Consider the following 23,644-nt stretch of genomic DNA (forward strand, 5'->3'; position numbering starts at 1 on the left):
GAGTACACATATAATAATTTCACCGGGAACATACTTTGATAAACAAACGTAAAATATTCGTAATGCATACAATACAATAGTTACATAAAGATAAACGAACCAAATTGTACTTTTTATAAGATATTTGAATGAAATACACAAATCAATTAAAGTCAATAAAAATCTATGGAACAAAATATAAATTGTGGTCTTAATTGAAATACTACTGGGCGGCAGACTATCAATCAATACTCCCATTGATTGATCAGGGTGACATTTGACATATTGATGCAATAAATCAGCTAATAATATTTACTTATTAGATTTATCAAAAATTTCAATATTTGAAAAAACTGATAAGCCAACTGGGAAATTAATTTCTATTTATGAATTATTAATTTACATTAGGAAAAGACAATTTATTAATATTTCGTGTCTTTTTTTTTATTAACCTTTTAAGTTTAAAATAATAATATTAATATGCAATAAATATTTTTTAAATATACATAATAATACCGTTAATTGTAATATGCGTGTGCTTTTTGTTTAATTTGTCATATTTTCATTTACTTGTTGTGTTTTTTTTTTCGTTATTAATTAGTTGCGTTTACTTAATCGTTAGTTAAATACTTATATGATCATTTATTTATGTAAATTTAACTATTTTGTTTTATATGCATTATACATTACATTTTAATAGCGCCAAATAATATTCCATTTGCTACAACTGATTCTTGCTTGCAGGGCCATTTATTGTTATAAAATGTATTGGTTTTGTTTGCTTGGCCCTGCGTCTCTGTATATGATGGTAAATATAAATATAATACATATGTATACGTATAAAAATCGTTTATGCGCCATGTATGTACTTGTTCTTGTTAAATGTTAATATTACACTACGCTAATAGCACATTTGAAAATCCAATTAAATTGCTATGGGCCTTATTGTGTTATTATTTATATTAATTGTATGTTTTTCTTTTTCTTTACTGCTGCTGTAACATATAAAACACTATTTGTTAAATATGGTTTACGTATATATTTTATATATGTATGTTTACTAAATATTTATTTTATTATTTGTTGTTGTTGTTAAATGCTTGTAAATCATTTTTATTTGTTACTTTACTGTTTAATTGGTTTCCTGATACTTGACTTGTTTTTGCTGTTATTATCGCACCGATTCCGTTAATACTTTCACTTTAAAAGTCTCCCGTTTCATATACATATATATACATATATATATTATATATATATATAACACACGTTGGACTCCATGCCTGTTGGTTTACAAATAAAAAAGTGCTTAACGGAATGGCCACACATACACATATAATGTATGTATATATAGATTTATGTATATATATATATATATATATATATATATATATATGTTGTATATGCCGCTACTGCTATGTATATAATATATATAAAATTGTTGTTATTTCGCTGAGGTGGAAAATTCATTAATTAATAAGGTTACTTGTTGTTCGGCTGCCATTTTGCTGCTTTAGCTGCATTTTTCTGCTTCTTTGTTGCTAATGTTGCGCTACATAAGTTTCTGAGTGTTAGTTGTGTATTAGATTATGGTTAGGGTATCAACTGGGTAATGCTGAAATTACACCGAAACGTTCTATATGTCTGTGTATGTATGTATGTGTGTGTGTGTCCTATACGCTCGTATATATTTATGCTAAGCGCAATAAAATGATTCAGAATTGAAAATAATTTTCAAAGTGCATTTATTAAGATGCATTTATTCCGTATGCTCAAATATTTGTATTGCATTTTGAATATCTTATTAGTATTATTTGCATATATTAATTTATTTGCTTGTAATAGGATTTTTGGAAGCGACGTTGACAATTTTACATACATCTTGCGAACAGGAACGGATCGATTTTAGAAGCTTGTTGTGTTGGTCCCAATACAAGAAACTGTAAATAATCAATCTGGAAATTTTGGAATTCAAGTTGAAATGAACGGAAATAGTTTGTAATTAGTTTAGAATTTATTTAAAAATCATAAAAAACACACATTCCCAAATAATAGGACAAAACACACAACTTAAAAACGAATACAAATCAATTAAACAATAAATTTTAAATACATTTTATAACTAATAATCATACTCATAGTAATAATGATAATAATAATAATAGTAAACTTGGTAATAATGAAATCAGTAACATTGTTCATCAGAAAATGGGGGCTTTTTGTTGATGTTATTGTTGTGGTTGTGGTTGTTTTCGGATGGTGCCTTAAGAGTCTAACACATATGTGGTCAGTTAAAATATGCGACACTAATTTGCAAAAATAAACATTAGAAGAAAAAAAACAAGGCAATGCTATACAATAAGTTAACTACAAATAAACTCAATTCATTTAGTTACACCTTAGAAGACAATCCAACTCGATTCGAATTGAATCATTATAAATTACAAATTAAATTAAACATAAAGCAAAACTTTGCATAAATTTCTTTCGTTGCGTGCGCATGTGGCTGCTGCGGATTGATTTTCATTCTCATCATTTTGCATTAATCCATTTTGTTTCGTACTTTCGTATTTTTCATTCTGTTCAGCAATTTAACTAAATTAATTTATATTAATTACTCGTTGTGGTGGCGCCACCGCTGACCCCGTTCAATGTCGGCTCGCCCGTGTTGCTCCTGCTGTCCAGCGACCAGTCCCAGTCCTTGCCCTTGGGCCGGAACTTGGACGACTTGTGATGATGATTGTAGCTGGCACTCGCATTTGCATTGTTCGCACTGATGCTGTGGTGCGGCGACGATTTCTCCTTTGGCGATTTACCCGATTTGCCCAGCACAGCTGGCGGCGTTGCTGCTGCTGCCACGCTGACGGACGTCGGATCAAGCATTGTTGGCGGACCATTGCCAGCGGCATCGGCCGCCGTTGCAGGTGCACTGGAGTTGGAGTACGACAGCAGCTCATCGCAGTCGTACTCCCAGTTGCGCTCACAGAACTTCTTCTTGTAGTGCTTCTCGGAGCCGCTCTTCGACTTGCGCTGATACTTGAGCGGTATGCGCAGCTCATTGCCCAGCGATGACGGTGCATGGGCCAGTGGTGGTGTCGCAACGCTGGCAGCACTGGGACTGGGCGTCCGTGGCAGGCCCACATCGGACAGCGGCGGTGACTCAATGGCGCCCGAGTCCACCGGCGAAACCGTCTTCAGCGAGCTGCTCGCGTTCAGTGTTGAGGAGGTGCTTGACTTCATGCTGCTGTCACTCAGATGATCTGTCAAATGTTGCTGATGCTGCTGCTGCTGTTGTTGTTGCTGTTGCAGCGGCTGTTGCTGCTGCGGCTGTTGTTGTTGTATTGGCTGCTGCTGCTGCTGAAGATGACCATGCTGCTGGTAGGGATGATGACTCAGATTATGCACCTGGCTGGCATAGAGGCCGTTGTTGCTGTTGCTGCTGCCACTGCCACTGCTACTGCTGTTGTTGATGCTGATGGGCAGCTCCAGTTGCGATGAGCTTGACGAGGTGGACAAAAATGTACGCGCCGCATCCGAGTTGCTGCTGCTGTGCGTGATGCCCGAATCCGGTGAGGTGTTGCAACTAATCGAGGCGGGCACCGTGTCGCCATCAATGGAGCGGCGCGTCTTGTCCAGCTCAGTGCTGGCAAAGGCCACCAGACGATCAAAGCCGGAGCTGACACGATGCTGCCAGTGGGACTCCTCGTCGGCAGCGATCACATCGTCTGTTGTGGACAAAACATAGGCAGTTGATTAGCAATCAAATGTGATATATAATCAGTTAAGTGGCAACAGCAACAACTGCTGCTGCTGTTGTTGGTGTTGGTGTGCTTCTGTGTGTGTGTGTGTGTGTGGCTGGGGGTAGGTGTGCTGAGCGATAACAGTAGCAATGAAAGGTAGCTATAACGATTACGATAACACACATCGTGTGTGGCAACCAAACCCTAAACATTTGGAAGGCTTTCTCGCAATGTCGAATGCTTAAAGGTGTGTGTGTGTGAGTAAGTTGTAAGCTGTATTTTGCGGCGTGTGAAAATTAAATTAGAAAGTGTTACAAAAAAGATGGTTAAAAATCATAAATAAAAAAAAATCAAAGCAAAATGAAATTAAAAAAAGTTGAGAAAGTAAACCAATTAGGCGCAACAGAACTTACCTCATGCTCATGTTTAAATTTCATATATATGTGTATATATAATATACTAAAGGTTTTTGTTTTTTGTTTTTTTCTTTTGAATTTTGTTTTAAATTCGGTTAGGTTAAATTATTCAACGAAAAATAAATTATGTTTTGTCTTTATAAATGTTTTTTTTTTGTTTTTTGTTTTTTATATTAGATATTTTGTATTTTGTACTCTGCTTCTCAACAACAACATTAGGTTTTGGCATTTTTTGTTTTTTGTTTTTTGTTTCGGGGTGTTCGTGTTCATTTTCTTTATCGATTTTTGTTTCGTTTGTATTTTTGTGGGTTTGGCTTTGAGATATTTTTGAGGTAATCAATGGTTGTTATTATTATTGTTATTATTGGTACTACTACTATCGGCCACAACAAATCCATTGTTATGAGTATTACAATTGGTAGCGGTTTGTTTCGTGGCGCCAGACAAAGTCGAAGTCGGTGTGCGAAGTCGACGTCTGGGATCGTAATTAGTTACAGTACGATGCGTTGCCAAATCGGTAACTGTATGGGAGTAGAGCATAATAGAAGAGATATAAAGTCGAGTTTTGGATAAGTAGCGCGACGATTTGTTTTATTTTTATTTTTATATTTTTTTTAATGTTGTCCATTGTTCGATATTTGTTGTTTTTAGTAAATATTTGAAAATTAATTATGCAAAAATAACATTCCACAGGAGATTGTTAATGTTCAAGTAAAAAAAAATATATATGTTGATTTATGTTTCTTTTTTTACAGAGAGCGTTTGAGAGTATGTGTGTGAGTGTGTGTGTGTGTGTGTGTGTGTCGTATGTAATTTTGATTCTTATGAAGTTAATGATTTATTTGGCGTGACTGACTCGGTAAGTTGAAGTAAGTATGAATATAAGCTGGCAAAATGTTTCATGTTGCATGTTGCATGTTGCATGTTGCGGCAGTTTTTCATTTTTTATTACAACTATTTTATTTTTCGGCGGTTTTCGATTTACAGAATACAAAGTATTTACACGTTGCCCATGATCTATCGATTTTATAAATTGTAGAAAGAAACAGATTCATTTACCATCAGCTAATTAACTAATAAATAAAGTGGGCAAACATTATCATCATCATCAACTCGGTTTACAAATCACACATCGGAGTCACGTTTTTGTCATAGGTTAACCACGGTTAGGTTAACTACTTTATAGATTAATGATTATTCTTCTTTTTGATTGGTTTATAAGAGGGGAATCTGGTTTATACTTTTAAAATATATTAACAGATGATAATCATATATTTAGCTATATCGTTTTAAAATTTAACAAAAACCAAAATAGTAATAGTTTTTAATTAATATTGAAATATTAAAACCAAAAGGTATTTCAACAATAGATAAATATTTAATTATTTGTGTATTTTTATATGTATTTTATTATCGGCGTTTTTTGTACGTATTTTTCTTAGTAAATAGCCGAAGAAAACTTGTTATTTTTGTTGCTTTAAACTGTAATTTTCATGTGAGAAAGGAGAAGGAAAACAACAAAATACAAAAAACAAAAAAAAGACAAACAATAAATAAATATGAAATATTTCTAGGAAAATAAATGAAAAACATGCAAAACTACGAACAACGCACAACATAAGTTAAACCAAAACCGTTAGACGCAACTCAAATGTGGCAACAATCTGGTTTTTGCTTTTGTGTATTTTTCTATGTATTTGTAAATAGCGACAGTAAAATAATATGCAAAGTGTAATTGTAATTGTAATTGTATAAAATGTGTAAAATTGGTGCATGCATTATGAAGCGGTGTAGTGTGGCATTAGCTGGAGTTGCTTTAGCTCGAGCTGGAGCTGGAGCTGGAGAAGCTGGAGGATGAGACACTCTCGGTGTCGGAGTCAGCATCCGACGCAGCTGAGACGTTTGACCGCCTGCACTTTGTGGTGAGATCTTGAGCCATCGTTTGGGTGGCGAGTCGGGTTTGATAGCTGTGCAATTGATGATATGTGGCATGAGCACCATGAGCTGGTGCTTGTGGTGAGTGTGGTGCATGTGGTGCGTGTGGTGCATGGAATGCTTGTGTGTGTGATGCTGTTGCTATAACTGGGCATACAAATGGCTTACCATCATCGGCGGCATTCGACCGCTGGCCGCCCACAATGGTGGGCGTGATGCTGTGGCTACCTTGATGGGAGCCTCGCAACTGCTGTTGCTGCTGCTGATGCTGCTGCTGCTGCTGCTGGGCATGCTGATGTGCTTTCACCTGATGGTGGTGATGGTGCGGCTGCTGATGACTACTCGTCGACAGCTGCAGCGGTCGCTCATCGCCCATCAGTGAATTGATCTCGGGACTCATTAGCAGCGGCGGCTCCACGAGCACCTTGCTGCGTCTGCCACAGGATGAGGACGATGACGACGGTGTCGGCGACGGGGTGTTGGCCTCATGTGCGGGCGGCGGCAGCGATTGCACCCCATTGCTATTCACATACAGATGCTGATGCGCATGGGCAAGCGGCTGCTGATCAAAATGCGGCAACTTGGCGGGTCGCGACGGTTGCTGATGCGGCGCCAGTGGCGAGCTACGTTTTATGCCCACTGCAAAGAAGAAGATGTCGAAATGAGTGACTTGGCTAAATACGCTGCTATATATTTATTCCAGCTTACGCTCCACTTTGTGTGGCGTGCCATTAAGGTTGCCAGCGGCTGTGTGATGATGCGACTGCTGCGTCGGAGGCGGCTGCTGCTGCTGCTGCTGATGATAACTATGAGCGGGCGGCGCCTGATGCGCGAAATGCGGTGCCAGATCCAGAGATGAAGTAGCGGCAGCAGCACGTCGTTGTCGTTCCTCGTTCTCCTCCTTGTATTTGCGTGCTCGCACATGATCCTGCAGCGAGGCAGCTAGTCCTGCAACAAATGAACGAAGACTGTTAGTAAAGAACCATTAGAAATTGTAAGTTAGTGGCGCCATCTAGAGTGACATGAGCTAACTTTGAGATCTGGAATAGATCAAGAATAACAATAACTCTTTTAATCCGCAAGATGGCGCCACAACATTAAAGCAATGCCGAAAATGGGGAAATTAGGAAAAAAAAAAAAAGTTTGTTGTGTCTTCAAATACAGTTTGATGTCATCATTTTGAGTCTTCTTTCTACATTTTTGGATTGGTATACAAATAGTTTGTTTATTATTTATATATATTCTACAGTTTTGTTTTTTAAATGTTCTACAAGTGACACATATCTTCTCAAACATAAAGCACGTAAATCAGTAAAAATATTCACATTTTTTATTGTTTTACTTTATTAAATGCTTTATAGTTTTGAAGGAGATGTTAAATACCGATACAAATTACAATTGTTGGTGAGGACCTTCTTCCCGATCCCTGATCGCTTTGGCTCTTACGCTACACCCAACCACAATTTTGCACTTACCTTCCAGTGGCGGATTGGCACCATTCATGCGTGGTGCACGCAATGCACTTGCACCACCCCCAGTGCTCTTCGATTTGGGGTACTGTTGCTGGTGGTGATGTTGTTGCTGCTGCTGCTGCTGCTGCTGTTGTTGTTGCTGCTGTTGCTGCTCCTCGTGAAAATATGCCTCAATGCAACCGTTCATTTCCGCACGCGGCAAAGCAACCGGTTGATAGTCGCGTGCCGAACGTGACGATGACGATGACGCTGCACGGGAAACTGCCACCTGTGATTTCTGGGCATAGGCGACATGGGCCAATGTGGCCAGATTATTGCTGCTGCTGCTGCTGCTGCTGCTGCTACTGCTGCTGCTCGCTGCTGCCTGACTGCTGTAGTTGGTGGGCTGCGGCTCGGGCGCATCATCGCCAATGGGCCGCACGTGAACGCGCTCCGGCCGTTGGGCATTGAGATTGATCAGCAGTCGATCGTTATTCCGCTCGGCGAGAAAGGCGCGTTCCATAAAGTGTGCGCTGCTGACGCCGCTGCCGGCACCCGTGCTCATGTTGACCGCCGCATTGATGATGCTCTGGTGTGATATCTCAAGCGTACGCTCGATCTCGCCATTGACCAGATCCCCAATCGTCTTGCCGGCCGTCACTGGTGGCGCCAGTGCCATTGGTGGCGGCGTTGGCAACGCCTGCGGCGGCTGATTCAGTTTCTCCTGCGACAGATGACGACGCAGTGCCATTTTCGCGGGCGACACTTGCGTATAATCAGGCTGTGAGCTGTTCGAGCTGGGACGACTTGGCGGTCGCACGGATAGACGCTCCACACGGTAACCAGCGTAGTCCGAGTTGGCCGAACTGGCCCGAGGCAGCAGCTCCAAGCTGTGCTGTTGCTGCTGCTGGTGTTGCTGCTGCTGCAGCTGCTGTTGTTGTTGTTGCTGCTGTTGCTCCGCTAGCTGCTCGCGGCTGCCTGAACGCTGCAGCAGATTCTCAGCTGGCGCTTTGAACTCGGCTGCCTGATGATGATGATGATGTAATGCAAGTGATGCCTGATGTGCCTGATGCGACTGTTGTTGCTGCTGCTGTTGCAGTCGCTGCTGTGCTACGTGGGCAAACATAAGCGCCTGTTGCTGCTGCTGCTGGTGCTGGGCTATAAAGTGCTCGTAACTGTTGGCGCTGACGGAGGCGCGTCGTCGATGATAACCCAAATCGGCAGGCGTCGCCGTTGTTGCCGCTGTTGCATTGTGTCCCGCATACAGCGTTGCCAATTGCGCTGACGATGAGGGAGGCGGTGGTGGCGGTGGCGGTGGTGCACCCGAACCAGCTCTTGGTGGTGCTGCATACTTGGACTCCTTGATCGATACCGTTTGGCCGTATTTGCTTGACAGCTGCTGAAGCTGCTGCTGCTGGTGTTGCTGCTGCTGCTGGTGTTGGTGGTGCTGCTTGCTGCTCATGTAGGCGCTGGCATAGGGCAAATTGGCTGGCGGTGGTGGCGCCGTCGAGGCAGCTGCAGCCGCCCTTGGGCCCGGCAATGGTGGCGTTATGGGCGATATGGTCGTATTCGCATTCAGATGCATCAAGCCCTGCGTCGACACGGTTATGATGTTGTGCAAGTTGTTGGCCGACGTCGTTTGGGCCATTTGCTTGCTCCGTTTCGAGACGGGCGATTGGAGCAGCGCCACTGCGGGTGCTTCAATGATGGGCAATGCTTTGCTGCGCTGCTCCTGATCCTCGTTTAGCGCTGATGTTATGATGCTCTTGAGCCTATCCTCAAAGTTTGCCACCTTGGGTGATTCCTGTTTGCGACCCAATCCAGGCAGCTCACACTTGGGCAACAGCACAGTAGTCGCTGGCTGTTGCTGGTGTTGCTGCTGTTGCTGTTGGGGTTGTTGCTGTAGCAACTGCTGCTGCTGCTGTTGTTGTTGCTGTTGTGGCTGCTGTTGTTGCTGTTGCTTTGGCGCTGGCATCAGCGTGCTATCCTTGTACAGAGACGTCGTTGACTTGAGCTCAATTTTGGGTTTGCCACCATTGACAAAGTTGACAGTGTTGCTGACTGTTGCACTGCTGGCATTGATAGCAGCTGGCGGCGCCTGAAATTTGCCAGCCTCGACCTGGCGACAGGTCTCGAGTATCTTTTGGGCCAGCACCTCCGGATTGCTCTCCTGTATTTTGCCCACCTCCGGCACCTCGGGCCACTCTTGGGAGCGTGCACGATGCTCCCGACTGCGACGCGATGATTTGACCGCTTGCAGCTTGTTGCAATTTGGCAGGGCAACATTCGATGCAGCCGCAGGGGCAACAGCAGCAGCAGCTGCAGCAGCAGAGGCATTGCTAGCCAGGCTAATGTTGGTGCCCTGGGCGAGCAGAGCGGCAGCTGTGCTGCGATCCTCGGCAGTCTTTTGCAGCGTGCTCGTCTCCTGTTCGATGGTCGAGACTTGGGCGTACAGCTTTTTGCGCTGACTCAATGTATTGGCAATCTCCTTGAGCACCAGCTCTTGGGCGGCCGTTTCGGACAGCTCTTGTGGCAACTCGGATTTGACTTTGCCGTTGCCACCGCCGCTGCCATTGTTGACGCCGCAGAGTTTCTGGAATTCGGGCAGATGCTTCAGCTGCTTGCTGAGCAGCAGTTTCTGTTCGCTCTCGTAAACGGTGACCTCGTTGCGCATCTTGCTGACCGCATGCTGCAGATCCTTGTGCCGTCCGACAATCTCCTTGGCCTGCGCAATCAGATCGTTCGGCGAATTCACATTGATGCCCAGCTCATTCATGCGCACCTTCAGCAGCGTCACACTGTCATCGATCAGCACCTTGATCTGCTTGTCCAGCTGGTTGGCCCGGTTCTTCAACTGAGCCATACGCTCCTGCTCCTGGGCAATTTGCTTCTGCACCTGCGGCAGATACGCACTCGACCGCATACAGTCAATCATCGTCATATACTGCGAGCGAAACACATCCAGCAGTATTTGCAACGCATACGGCGTGTCTTGCGGCGCAGTGGGTATATCCAGTTCCCGGTGCGACATGTCACCGGTGAGGAGCGACGTCAGCTGCTGATCAACGGTGCCCGGTGCAGCGGGCAGCTTCTTTGTCATCGAGTCCAACGAGGTGCTCAGCACTGTCTGCTTGTGCAGCACATCGAGGCCGGCAATCTTTAGGCACTTGCGACCACGCTGCCCCTTCTTTAATCGTCCCTTGCGACCGGGACCCGCACTAGCCGCCCGCGGTTGATCCTCCTTGCTGCTCGAATCCTTGCTGGCCGAGGCGGATGTGGCGGACGCAGCAACCGCTGCAACAGCAGCTGCCTCTTCCGCTTCACGTTGCGCCGCTGCTGCCGATTTGCTGGCAATTGCCGCTTTACGTGTGAGCTTCTTGCGCTTCTTCAACGTGGTGAGAGTGCGAGGCGGCACGCGTCCCTGGTGGCTGTTGCTGTTGTTGCTGTTGCTATTGTTGTTCTCCTCGTCATCGGACTGCGAACTCTTGCCCTTGGAGCTGCACCAGTCCGACCACACCTTACGCGTCATTGGTCCATTCGATGTTGAGGTGGTGTTTGTGGTGGTTGTGGTGTTGCCACCATTACCATTATTCACCTCGCCATCGCCGTCGCTGTCCGTGCTGCTGTCCATGTCCAGACTGTGTTGCTGCATCTGTTGCTGCAGTTGTTGCTCTTTCTGCTGCTGCTGTTGTTGCTGCTGCTGTTGCTCTTTCTGCTGCTGGGCTGTTGCCAACTGTTGGCGAGTCTTGGAGGCGGTTACTCCACCACCGCTAACATTTGCCGGAGATTGCGATTGATGGCGCTGCTGGGAGGCTGGACCATTGAAGAGCTGCTCCCGCTCGCGTTCCCGCTCACGCTGCTGTTCCCGGTGCAACTCCCCCCGCTGATGGTTGTTATTGTGGTTGTTATTGTTGCTGTGATTGTTGTTGTGCTGTCCAACATTTGCCTCACGCTTGGCGCGATCGCGTGTGGTGCGCACAGTGCCTGCAAGAGACAAATTTAGACCATTAATCGAGTGCGAACAACCCATAAAAAATGCGTATTTTTACTGCCTAGAATTAATAGATTTCTTATTAGGTTTAATTTTTTGAACATGGGACATGAAAATGTTAGATTTCTCTTTGATATTTATAAATATAAATATATCTTTAATTAATAACCGGACTAAAAATATAAAATATATCTATATATATAATGATTACCTAAAACCTGTTTAGTAGCTATAATTTAAATTGTAATTTACTTATAATTTTATATTTTTTATAATTAGTTTAACATAAGATCAGAAGGAAACAAAAAGATGGTGATTAATTATGACTGATCGTAGGTGATTGTGATTGTGATCATGCGATGATTGTGATCACTGACTGACTGACTGATCTGATCATGACTGATACTTGAGATTGATGTGTGACTGAGTCAACGTGTGATGTGTGTGTGTGTGTGTGAGTGTATTGATTGTTATTTGCTGGTCAATTTTACCATTCCCAATTTTACTTACCGACATGCTCGTGATCACCGCCCTTGGTTTTCAGGCGCTGAAAATAGCGCTCTAAAATAGTGCGATCGATAACATGTAAATAATATGAAACCGGTTTGCAGGTCCACGAAACGGAACCCTTCAGTGGCGGTATTTCGCTAACATGCATTATTGTGCCAATATCGCTGAGGTTTCTGTGAGAAAGAGAACGTATTATTATATTTTAGTTTATATCATTCAAGTTATCACTCACCGATCCGTGATGCGAAAGTTGAGCGGACAAAACGATTTCGATGAGACAACTCGGGCGCCATCGCGCAAATCGGCAAATCGCTCCTTCAGCTGATGATCAACGGTCGGACCGAAGGCAAAGTTATTGACAAAAACCAGCGTCGATGAGGTGATCTTCTCGCGATGCTCGTCCACCAGAAAATCACCCTTGATCAATTTGTACTCGCAGTAGCGCTTGCCGAACCAGCTCATGTACTGGCGAAAGATCAGATCCATGCGTTCCGCATAGCGGGCGGGCGTGTCCGCCTTCTCGATGCCAATGCATGTCTTGAGGGGGAACGAACCAGCCATTTGTAGTACCACCTGTCCCACACCGGAACCGAGATCAATGAACGTGTCCTCCTTGCTGACGGTGACATGTTTGAGCATTTGCTGGACCAGCTCGTATGACGTCTCGCCGTACACCTCCGGCGAGAAGGGCTCGTACTGATTGAGTTTGTCCGGATCGAGTACGGCAGCATTGTAAACTAATTGCAGTATATGTCTTAAAAGGCTAGGGTGAGCGAACTTATTCAAACGCTCGGCGGGCAGTGAAGTTCCTTTTTCCTGTGCGAGCAAATGCAAACAATTAGTTTCGAATCGAATCGGATTGGTTGGGGATTGATTAAGGATAGCTAACAATATCGATTGGACAAGACTGTTAAAACACTCTCGTAAAAAGTAACAATCGGAAGTTTAGCATCTGAATTTGAATAGGACTTATTTTATTTTTTTTGTAAATCTACTAGCTCAATAATATTTCAAAGCTTCAATTAATATATTCTGTATTAGTATGCAAATTCTCAATAATTCAAAACAACGTTTCGTTAATTTGATAAAGTCGTAAATCATTTAATGGAATTATTTTGGTGATTTTATAATGCAATCGGGGGATTCAAAGGAGTCAATGGAGGAGATTTTAATTTACTTACCAATGCAACAATACTGTCGACAGCCTTGTTGAAGCGATCGACAAGATTTGTCATAGTCTTATAACAGGCAGTGTCAATGTGATTGAGGTTGATTTCCTCGAATGCAGATGAAATGGATGGCAGCTCATCGCATACGAATTTAATTGTATCGATGATATCGATGCCATTGTCATGCTTATCCTGTCCATGTCCAATCTGCAGTGGCCACGCAAAGGTGAGTGTATCGGAGGAGCCAGCTGGCGAGCGCAACACCAAGTCTTTGACTTGCGGTGTTGCCATATTTTTCCCTTGCCAGCTGAGCGGCAAAAGGTCAATGCGAACCGAAACACCAAAACAACGACACGTTGTTGTTTTATGCTTCGCAGTTGTTCTTCCTGTTCTTGTTCTTGTTGTTTGTTAACTATATATATATATATTTGCTTGCAGTATCAGCAGATTGATTGGCATATGAGCGTGTGACGCAGTATTGATCATATATCGTGTATCATATTATGCATAATGGATATATATATATATATATGTATATATATATATTGATGCAGATGTGTTTTTGATGCTGATGATCCAAAAAAAAACAATAAAAAAAAAACAAAACACGTTGGCAGAGGAGCAGTGTTGTTTAAGCGTTACGTTACTTTAGGCGTTACTTTAGACGTTACAATTACGATTACGATTACGTTGATAGGTTATTTGTTGTTGTTGTTGTTTTTGTTTTTGTCTTAGGAACAGTGGCAGCGTTGGGTTAACTATGTGTACGTGTATTGTATTGGGCTAAGGAAAACTATTAAAACAAAAAAAGAGATAAACTAAAACAATCTATCTTCTAGTTGCGTTCTGTGTGCGTCACGTTACGTTGCGTTGCGTTACGTTACGTTACGATCGTTACGTTATTGTTGCTGCGCTGCTGCTGCTGCTCCCACCCGCAAATATATCTCGTTCTCTTTCTTTTTCCCGTTCTCGTTCTCGTTCTCGTTCTCCGTCTCTGCTCACTCCTTCGCTTCGTCGTCTTCCTCCAGCAGCAGTGGCAGCTAATGGACCAGCAACAAAATATAAAAGTAACTGATGATAGTTGCGTAGTTTTATATTTTGCTGTATGTTAAGAAAACGATGCATTTTCCTCAATATGCGACAACATTTTCGCCAAGCAGTTTTGGTTGCTTTTCTTCTTGTTGTTGTTGTGGTTGTTGTGGTTTTTGTTGTTGCGGCTGCGATCGTTTCATTTCATCGCCGTGCAGTTGTTCCAGTTCCAGCAGTTGTGTTTCATCTCACTGCGTTCCACGGCACGCGCGCTTTGCCAACTACCGTTACGCATGATGCGCGCGCGTCTCTCTCTCGCTCTCTCTCTCCTCAGTGTTGCAAAACGTTGAAATTTGTTTCAAATTGAGATTTCGGCTTATTTGCAAAACTATCTGTTTGTGTTTCTTTTTTTATTTTTTTGTTTGTAATGCTTTTTATTGTTTGAAGGGGTCTGCAAGAAAAAAGAGATAGAACAGAGAGAAATGGTAGAACATAAATAAACGAGGCTTGAATGCATTAAACGTAAGATAAAATCATAAATCTAACGAGTTAACTAAAACAAATAAACAAATTAATAAATAATCAAACTCGAGATGCTGTTTATGAGCGTGCTTCAAGTTGATGTTTTACCAAACTAAAACTAATAAAACTGATCAAAACATGTAGCGTCGTCTCATGCGAAAGTGTTGCGATATCAGTAAATGAGTGCGAGGAGCGAAGAAATGTTGCAAAAAGAGTAATGCTACAATATAATTGCTATTTACTAATAACTAATTTAATCAGTTTCTGGTATTAGCTGTTGTTTTTACGGTCTACACGTTGCCTATGCATTAATATTGTATCGCATATTGTACTCAGATTTGATTATTTATCTGTTTAAAATTGCTTATAAATATTTATATTGAAATTTGAGTTTGTAATACAAATAATAAGCAATACATAAGTATAATTTTAAGACTGACGTATTATTAGCAGCAATAGCCCCAAAACACAAAAATGAATAAATTAAATTATTTTAATATCCTTGAATAGACTTTCTCTTAAACATTAATGCTCATAAATTAGAAGGACCTGTTTGAAATGTTGGGCTGAGAGATTTTAAAAGTCAGCTTTTAAATTCCTCTCACAATCTTTGTTTTTTTGCAGATTTAATTTTTCTTTGTATTTACTTTGGCTCATTCTGAATGTTTATTATGCTAATTTAAAATGCGTGGCACGTTTCGACTGTCTTTCTGTTAAATGTAATTCAATTCTCGAGCGTTGTCTTTGTTGCTATGGCTGTGTACATGCGGGTGGGCGTGTCCCACAATGCGACAATGGGACTTCATTAGCATCATGGGCACAACATGCCGACAACAGCTTTCTAAAGTCATTTTAATGCTGCCGTCTATGGACAAGACACGAGAAAGGGGTGTGTGAAAATGCTGCGAAAAATCAATAACAACCCTCAGCCGATTTGGCGGGCGATGGGCGATGGGCAGCGGGCGACGGGGGTGAAGGCGAGTGGCAAGTGGCGAGTGTCGAGTGCCTAGTGGCGCAATGTTGGTTTAATTAAAGCTATGGGTCATTGAAATGGTTTAAAGCGCTGCTCGGCAGTTGAAATATTTTGGCTAGACAAGAGCCGAGAGCCACATTAAATTGAATGGCTTTTTGGCTGTGCATTCGCAATGCTACAACAAATATTCACTTGTGTGTGGTGTGTTTTGTGTGTGTATTGAAACACAGCCTGTTCCGAACACCACAAAACCCAACCCAATCCTGTCTAGCAACTATATTTTACATGTATATATCTATATATATATATATGTTTGCACATAAGTGCCGTTATATATATATATATATATACATATATCCCCGTTGTTTAATATTTGTTATGCATGCACGTGTGCGAATATCCGCCAGTCTCGTCATATCTACATATGTGTATCCTTCCTGTGCTCAGTGTTTCTGTGTCTGTTTCTGTTGCCATGAAAACCCGACTACAGACAGAGTTACAACAACAACAACAACAGCAAATAGCAATAGCAACAACAGCAAGAGTGTTGCATGTGGCAGCCCCGTCAGTCCCCCCATTTTCAATCGCCTCTGACGACCTACAGTCATCCTGTTTGGGCGGTTAACCGTTGTCATCTATGTATCCCAGCCATGTCTGCTACGTCTGTGTGTGTATGTGACTATGTGTGTGTCTATCTGTTGGTCTGCCAATCAAGTAACCACCTGGACAGCATCACATCAGCCTTTTAGCAAACTTGGCTTTAATCGATAAAACGACTAAAAACCAAATTCACTTAAAAGTTCAAGCGACTTTGATGTATTTGCAGACAAGAGTTAAAATGGGCGGTTTTTTAGTGAATAACTGCAAACCAAATTCTCTTTTTACAATTTAGGCTTTTATCTATATATATATAAACAATATATAAATATAGATATATATATATATATATTAATAGCAATTTACCCAATTTAAAGTTATTCTCGGTTGCTGAAAGTACTTGAATCATGTCGTCATTGGCCAGCTAAGGCTGGTACTAATTATTATTGTTTTAAATGAAATAACAAAAGCATCATTTTAATTTCAGAAACGCATTTTAAAAACATAGGTTCTTCCAGACTGTTAAAATAATAAAACTCAAATTAAAAGATGGTATTTTAGAACTCCACAAATTATTAGTGTTCCATTGGGATAATTCGAATATTAATCAGAGAATTGAGAAATAATTCAGGATTTAACATTTCCTTATTTGCATTGACCATCGATGCTCACATTTTCATCATACATAGTCTATTCACAATGAACACTTTTAGTAGACGTTGTGGTAAATGCTGAATGCAAACATTGCCCGACAACAACTACAAAATCAAAGGGCAGACAATCGTCGACTGAACTCTCTCTCATCTGTCGGGACCCCTATTGTAATCGATTCACTTTATTGGCTAGCAAGCTCTTCTCTCGCTCCTAGTGTGTGTGTGTGTGTGTGTATGTAGTGAGTGTGTATACAATGTGTGTACGTTATTCTAATATTCAAAACACACACACGGACAGAGGCCAACAAGTTGGCGGTGCGGCAGTCGAGAGGTCAAACTTTTGCCAGTCTCAGCGCCATTTTGTGCAACTTTTGTTTGGCCTGTACCTCTTTGGGCGGCAAATTGTACATACGCCCCGTTGAGTGGCAGCTGAAACGGTTCTGGCTCAATATTGAATTGAAGTCTTTATCTAAAATGATTTGGCATATTTTACGCAAAAGGGAATTTTTAAATTACAATTGATTATATTTCAGTTAACATCTGGACTATAGCAAAACCCCTATAAATTTGCATACAATTGACAAGGGTATTAAAATGATTTAAGCAATGCTCTTGGGAACTAAACCACAAAAATACACACATTTGGACCAATGATTCGGATCAATGGTCCGACTTTAACTGAGCTTGTTTATCGCACCATTGTCATTTCTAATTGCTAATTAAACGACAACAATACAACTACGAGTCATAGCTGTATACGCTATGCAATACCCTGTACTGGACAAAACAACGTATCATTGAGCAGACCGTTGACCACTTGGGCAAGTCCCCAATTTATAGCTATATATAAAAAAAAATCTGAACGCACATTTGTTTGTATGAATTTGAATTTTACGGATATTCCACAGCCGTTATATTCAGGGTATCCGTTAGTCAAGCATACTCGATGTAAAGCTTAATTGTTTTGCATGCCTGCGGAGGCGTGACACACATTTCCATTGCAAGCCCACTCATTCAAACACACACACACACACAGAGGCAAACACACGCGTGCTGTAGTTGACACAATTACAGAGAGCACAGAGACTTTGACGCTGTTGCTCGCAGAAAACAGAACGCGCTTGTAATCAACTTCAAAAGCAGCACTACTCGCACTTCATGCTTACTCTAAACGCTCACTCTCTCTCTCTCTCTCTACTCTCCTCAATGGGGAGAGAATATATATTTATACATATGTATGAGTCTAGCAACTGACATACGCAAGCAGCGCCGCCAACGCCCACGTTTTTAACATTTTCTTCTTCATGCACAATTTATGTACTTACAGTCTGACAAGAAAGTGTTTGGGCATAGGAAAATATTCATAATTTCTCACTTCTTTCGCAAAAACAAGTATTTTATTATTGACTTTTATTCTAATTTTTCTACTATTAAGCGGAGTTCTTAAAGCTATTTAACAAAATAATGAACAAGATTCATTCATTAAAATAATTGTGAAATTTTAAAAACCCAAACTATACATTCTTTAGACTGTCAAGATAGTCTTTGTACAATGGCTGTTTACAATTTTGCAATTCCCTTTTCGGCCGATCCCGTTAGAATTGAGCGATTTTCTTAATATTTTTATTTGCATTTTGTCTGTGACCATGGTGACCATATTCTGTTGAAATTTGATCGTGCAAGATAATACTTTTTCGCAAAAGAAGTTAGAAAATATAAATGTTTTCCAATGTCCAAGCACTGTCTTGACACACTGTGTGTTTTGGTATTTTCGCTTGAGCTGCTGTTATTGTTGTTGTTGGCGGCCTTCTCGCCTTCTTTTTGTTTTACGACTATTCGCCTGCCACGCAGTCTGTGCTGTGCTTTGCTTTGGGGTTTTTCAGTTATTGCTTGCTGTTGTTGTTGTTGTTGCTGTTGCTGCTCATATCAACACTAAAAGTAACAATGAAAATAAATCGCACTACAAAATGAGCACAAATTCCAATGCTTTTGTTGTTTTTAAAATTCTTTCTCTTGTTCTTTTTATTTGTCATTAATTTTAGCGTGTGCATTGCTATTTTTATAATTTATTTTGGATTGCTCACTTTGTCGTGAACGCTCTCAGCGCTCACTGAGTGAGAACACTGAGAACACACTGTGGGTCAAGGTCATTTGCGACAAATAATTAAAATTAGCGCAACTCTCTGTTTGCGTCGAGCCAAAGCGCCAGGCCAGTGTTGGTGTGTGTGTGTGTGTTTGTCTGTGTGTTTGTGTGAATGTCAGTTAGTTAACATGCCAATTAAATGCCGTTACAGCACGCTCTTTGTCGCACTTATTGCTACTATTGGTGTAATTGTATTATTTAATCGTTGGCTGTCAGTTTCATAATTTACTCGTGCAATTTCTAACAATAACATTTTATATTTTGTTCTACATACACACACACATTACATAGTATTACATCCACACACACACACACACACATGCACACACAGGCAGCAATATATTATTCATGGTCACGTGTTTGTTGTGAGAGATTGCATGACTGAAGGTTAAATAAGTTTACGCTTTGATTTCACGTTAATTTGTTTGGTTTGCATTGCTTTTGTTTCTTGTCGATATTCTAATTGTTGTTCTCGCTGTCAGTACTTAATAATTGTAATTGTTGTTACGCAAATTCTGACGTTTTCGATTTGTTTTGATAATTAGCGCGAGGCTGTTGTTTTTGGGGTCAACCCCAATGCGTAAGTGAATACTTCCAATCCAAATCAAATCGCTAAGTTCTTGCTCAGTGTAAAAACACTTAGCGTACAAATGATAAACAAAGGAGCAAACAGCTTTACATTCCACAGTTTGAGCAGCACTGCGTCTGTTTCATTTCCATGCATTCCCTTCTGTTCATTGTGGTTTTTTGTATGGGGTTATTTCAAAAATGCACCGCAAGAATCCAAAAATATGCAATAATTGAATTGTTAACACAACCAGCAGCTGCGAAATAAACTTCAACACAATTTCCTATATTATGTATATATATATATATATATATATATGTATCTATGTGTATATACATTCATACTTATTCCTTGGAAATATGATTGTAAGGAAATCATTCGAATTGCCTTTGTCTTTGTTATGGTTCTTGTTGTTCTTGTTCTTGTTGTTATTGTTTTTGTGTGGCGTTGACTGACGTTACAAGGTATCATTGAGGTCATGCGCTCAATATTGATAATCAATATGTATTATGTACACAATGATATATGAAAATAATAAAAAAAAAAGAATTAGAACGCTCTGATTTCTTTCCATTTACTGATAAGCCTCCTTATTTATAGAAACTGAAATGTATATATGTATATATAAATATATATATGTACACATAATGAAACACATGTATTTCAAATCTTGTTTCATATGCATTTTTATACACTGCCTTTGCAATTATCACTGCCATTGAGCAACACTCGCAACGAAATTTAAACACAAAAACTGTCAGCTGGCTTAAATGTGCTGACTTAATGCAATTTCGTAGTGTTTATATACTTAATACTCAATCAGTCAAATGAGAAGCGACTAAAAAAAATATCAAGGCTTTATAATAAATTTATTGTTACGCCCAGAGTATGTCTATCTATCTATGTCGGTGTTTACGTAATGCGTAATGAGCGCCACCTGTTGGAATTTAAGGCCATCAAATGTTTGCGGCCGGCCTAATAATAATCACAAAACAAACGCCACTCTGATAAGATAAATTATTTGACCTAGTTACTTGCTCACACAAACATATATACACATATACATATATATATATATATATATATATATATATGTGCATATATATATACATATAACTTGATGTCATCCAAAGTACACAAAACAAGACAACAACAATGACAGCCAACATGTGACAGCGAACCGCAATTGGAAGTTGTATTTTTATTGAATTTTTTATTTAACAGCTTGCAGCAAACAAGTCAAACACCTGCGCTGCCTGAGATCGGCACAGATCGAATCGAGGGGGGCAATGTGGCGATGAGGGGATGCGAGAGCACAAAGTGCAGTGGCAACATCATTTTTGGTACGTGCCAGAGGGGAAAACCTCTTTGTACATACCCTATACACACATGCTGACTTATATTGGCTGATAAAAAGTGTTGTTGGGCAGAAAACACAAACAGAGGGTATTAAATGGCAGATAGAATATTTATTTTATATATAAAAAAATATATATTTAATATTTAGCTATCACAATACATTTGCATGTGCAAATAAAGTCGCACTTTTATTGCAACTCGAAACAAATTGAGTGGTTCATAATTGTTCATAGTTAAAAGCCTTTAAGCTATGGAGGCATACTTCAACTTCAATAAGACAATCTGGTCGTTAGTTTATATATTTTTATCAAAGTCTCTATAATACTAATTTGATAAGTTTTTCTAGAAAATTGGATTAAAGCCCAGCAATTAATTTTCGTAAAAAAATTTTAATATAAAATAAATAAAATACATGTTTGACAGCGCTTGAATAAAAATTTAGATTATATATTATTTATACACATAGAAAAACTAGAAAGTTATGCAGCAAATGCTATCAGAATGATTATTTAGCTGTAATATGGGTCTGCCATAAAGGGTATTTGCTAGTCGATCGTTTTGTTTAAGATAATTCATGGCACTGCAAATGTATGTAAACATATAATTTCTCGTCCTCCAGCAACCAGGTTAAGGATTCCACTTATACTCTTTGTGTTGCGGTTGCCCCGAAAACAGCTGCCGCTTCCCGTTGCAAGTTGCATTGACTGACAAAAGTGCAGCGGGCAGTCATCAACTGACGTCAGGCAACAGGTAATAGCACGTGGGCCAAACAGAGAGAGAGATAGAGGGAGGGAGAGAGAGAGAGAGAGAGAAAGACAAACACACGGCTTTTGACAGGAAAATTTAATGCCAACATGTGCAAGAATTGACAAGAGACATGGCCAAAACGACTGTTCTGCATAATAATTACACTTGCAAAGTTGCGGTCAAAATATATATAAATAGCAATGGCATGAATAATTCACAGAATTAATCATTGAATTTATTGTTTATGTTCTCGATTCGTATTTTGAAACCTCTATTTAGTACTAGATATTGTCGAGTTGCTTTAAAAATTTATATATCTGTTGGCCAACTTCAATTTCAATTTGGTTCCTTTCTTGAGTATAAAATAGGATTTTCCCTGCAGACAGCCTTTAAGCTCAGCATTATACAAGAATATATGTTAATATTGTATTATTTTACACAATGAAATGTACATGATCTAAGAAACCGAAGGGAATTTCGACAATCAAGTCAAATAATTAACTCAACGATTTAATGTGGCATCTCTATTCTCTTTACTTGGGGCAACAATAGATCTAGTAGGTCGCAGTGCGGGTATCCCCATTATAATAAGCACTCTCTTCACTCTACGCTCTGAGCTAATCGTCTTAAATCTAGTACAGTTGGTTAGACAGTTCCAACTAAGTCACACTTCTGGCTTTAAACTCCAATAAAAATAAGTGTGCACAATGAAATTGTTGTTTTTTTTATTAAATCAAATAAATGTATGTTCAAATTTCCATAGTTGTCTTATAGCTTTTCCAAGTGCCTGTTATTTGTCATTAAAACTTGCCTAAATTCATAACTTTAATAAAAGAAAACTTCAACTTCCATTAAAATGGGTATAAATGGAATATATATATATATATATATATATATATATATATATATATATCGAATATAAACATAACATTTGACAAAAGCACAGCAAACAAACAAAAGTTGGACTTCAACTTGGCACTTTGTGCTTCAAAATGGTTTAAAGCAACGAACTGAATTGCAATATTAAAGCGCGCCAAGCACCCAGCGAGAGAGATGGAGTCAGAGTGAGTGAGCGAGATGGCAGTAAAAGTAAAAAGATATAAAACGGGCGGGAGTGAAACATTATCAGATACACACACACACAGCCCACCCACACACACACACACACATACACTGAATGTAAGAGCGCCATATCTCAAGGCAAGTCACTTGACTTGGGGGTTGAGTTTTCACAACCCCAACCCCCACGCACACACACACACACACATACACACGCGCGAAATTGAGAACGTGGGAAAAATGTAGAAAATGCGAACAAAGACGAGTGCGAAGAGGGAATGGTAAAATGTTCAGGCTACAGATGATGACGATGATGATGATCATAAGAAATAACTAAACTAAAGCCAGAGGGCTTCCAAACACATTCGAGCTACACTTATAATATATGTATACAGTCAAGTCATGTGGGTGGTAAGTGCCGGGCGTTATGGGAGGGGTGTGTGTCTGTTTCTATGTGTGTGTGTGTGTGTTAACTTGAATTATGCAAAAAGTTGTTGAAAACTTCCACAGCAAAAGGCATAAAAACTTGACGACGTCCTTTGTGTGTGCGTGTGTGTGTAGGAGGAGCTGAATTGGGGTTTGGGCCAAGTCTGACAGACTATGTATATATACACATATATATATCTGTGTAAGTAATCATGAATACACACACACATACACCAAGGGTCGTTAGAAACAAACTCTGTAGGACATACACACAAGCATGTGCAGAGAGAGCCTAAGGAGCACTGGTCACAGGTCCTGCAGACCAACGAATACGCTCTCTTGAGATGGCTAATAATGTTTTAAGGCCCTGTTTATGTAGA

At 40.5% G+C, this 23,644-nt stretch overlaps 1 protein-coding gene across 2 annotated transcripts; it reads right to left on the reverse strand.

Annotated features, from left to right (window-relative positions):
* Positions 1-1,976: 1,976 nt before the first annotated feature.
* Positions 1,977-13,736, reverse strand: LOC6564115 (histone-lysine N-methyltransferase, H3 lysine-79 specific). Of its 2 annotated transcripts, none has more exons than XM_043215259.1 (8): positions 13,201-13,735; positions 12,252-12,835; positions 12,020-12,192; positions 9,447-11,502; positions 7,543-9,362; positions 6,776-7,015; positions 6,236-6,706; positions 1,977-3,701 (listed from the first exon to the last, which is right to left on the reverse strand). In XM_043215259.1, the coding sequence occupies exons 1-8, from the start codon at positions 13,477-13,479 to the stop codon at positions 2,587-2,589; spliced, it is 6,738 nt and encodes a 2,245-aa protein (XP_043071194.1). In that variant the 5' UTR covers positions 13,480-13,735; the 3' UTR covers positions 1,977-2,586. The 2 variants fall into 2 exon arrangements, with proteins under 2 accessions (XP_043071194.1, XP_032593655.1); XM_032737764.2 differs by lacking the exon at positions 1,977-3,701 and adding an exon at positions 4,387-4,653 and having other exon boundaries at positions 13,201-13,736.
* Between the last annotated feature and the right edge of the window lie 9,908 nt (positions 13,737-23,644).

Source organism: Drosophila grimshawi, unplaced genomic scaffold, assembly GCF_018153295.1.
Source record: "Drosophila grimshawi isolate 15287-2541.00 unplaced genomic scaffold, ASM1815329v1 contig_311, whole genome shotgun sequence".
In the NCBI taxonomy this organism is placed as follows: Eukaryota; Metazoa; Arthropoda; class Insecta; order Diptera; family Drosophilidae; genus Drosophila; species Drosophila grimshawi.

Bases quoted from the DNA above. Each gene is read 5' to 3' on its own strand.
- LOC6564115 (XM_043215259.1), bottom strand. From the start codon at position 13,479: ATGGCAACACCGCAAGTCAAAGACTTGGTGTTGCGCTCGCCAGCTGGC. The intron at 12,836-13,200 runs GTAAGTAAATTA...TTGCTCGCACAG, and splicing joins TCGACAGTATTGTTGCATTG to GAAAAAGGAACTTCACTGCC. The intron at 12,193-12,251 runs GTGAGTGATAAC...TCTTTCTCACAG, and splicing joins AACTTTCGCATCACGGATCG to AAACCTCAGCGATATTGGCA.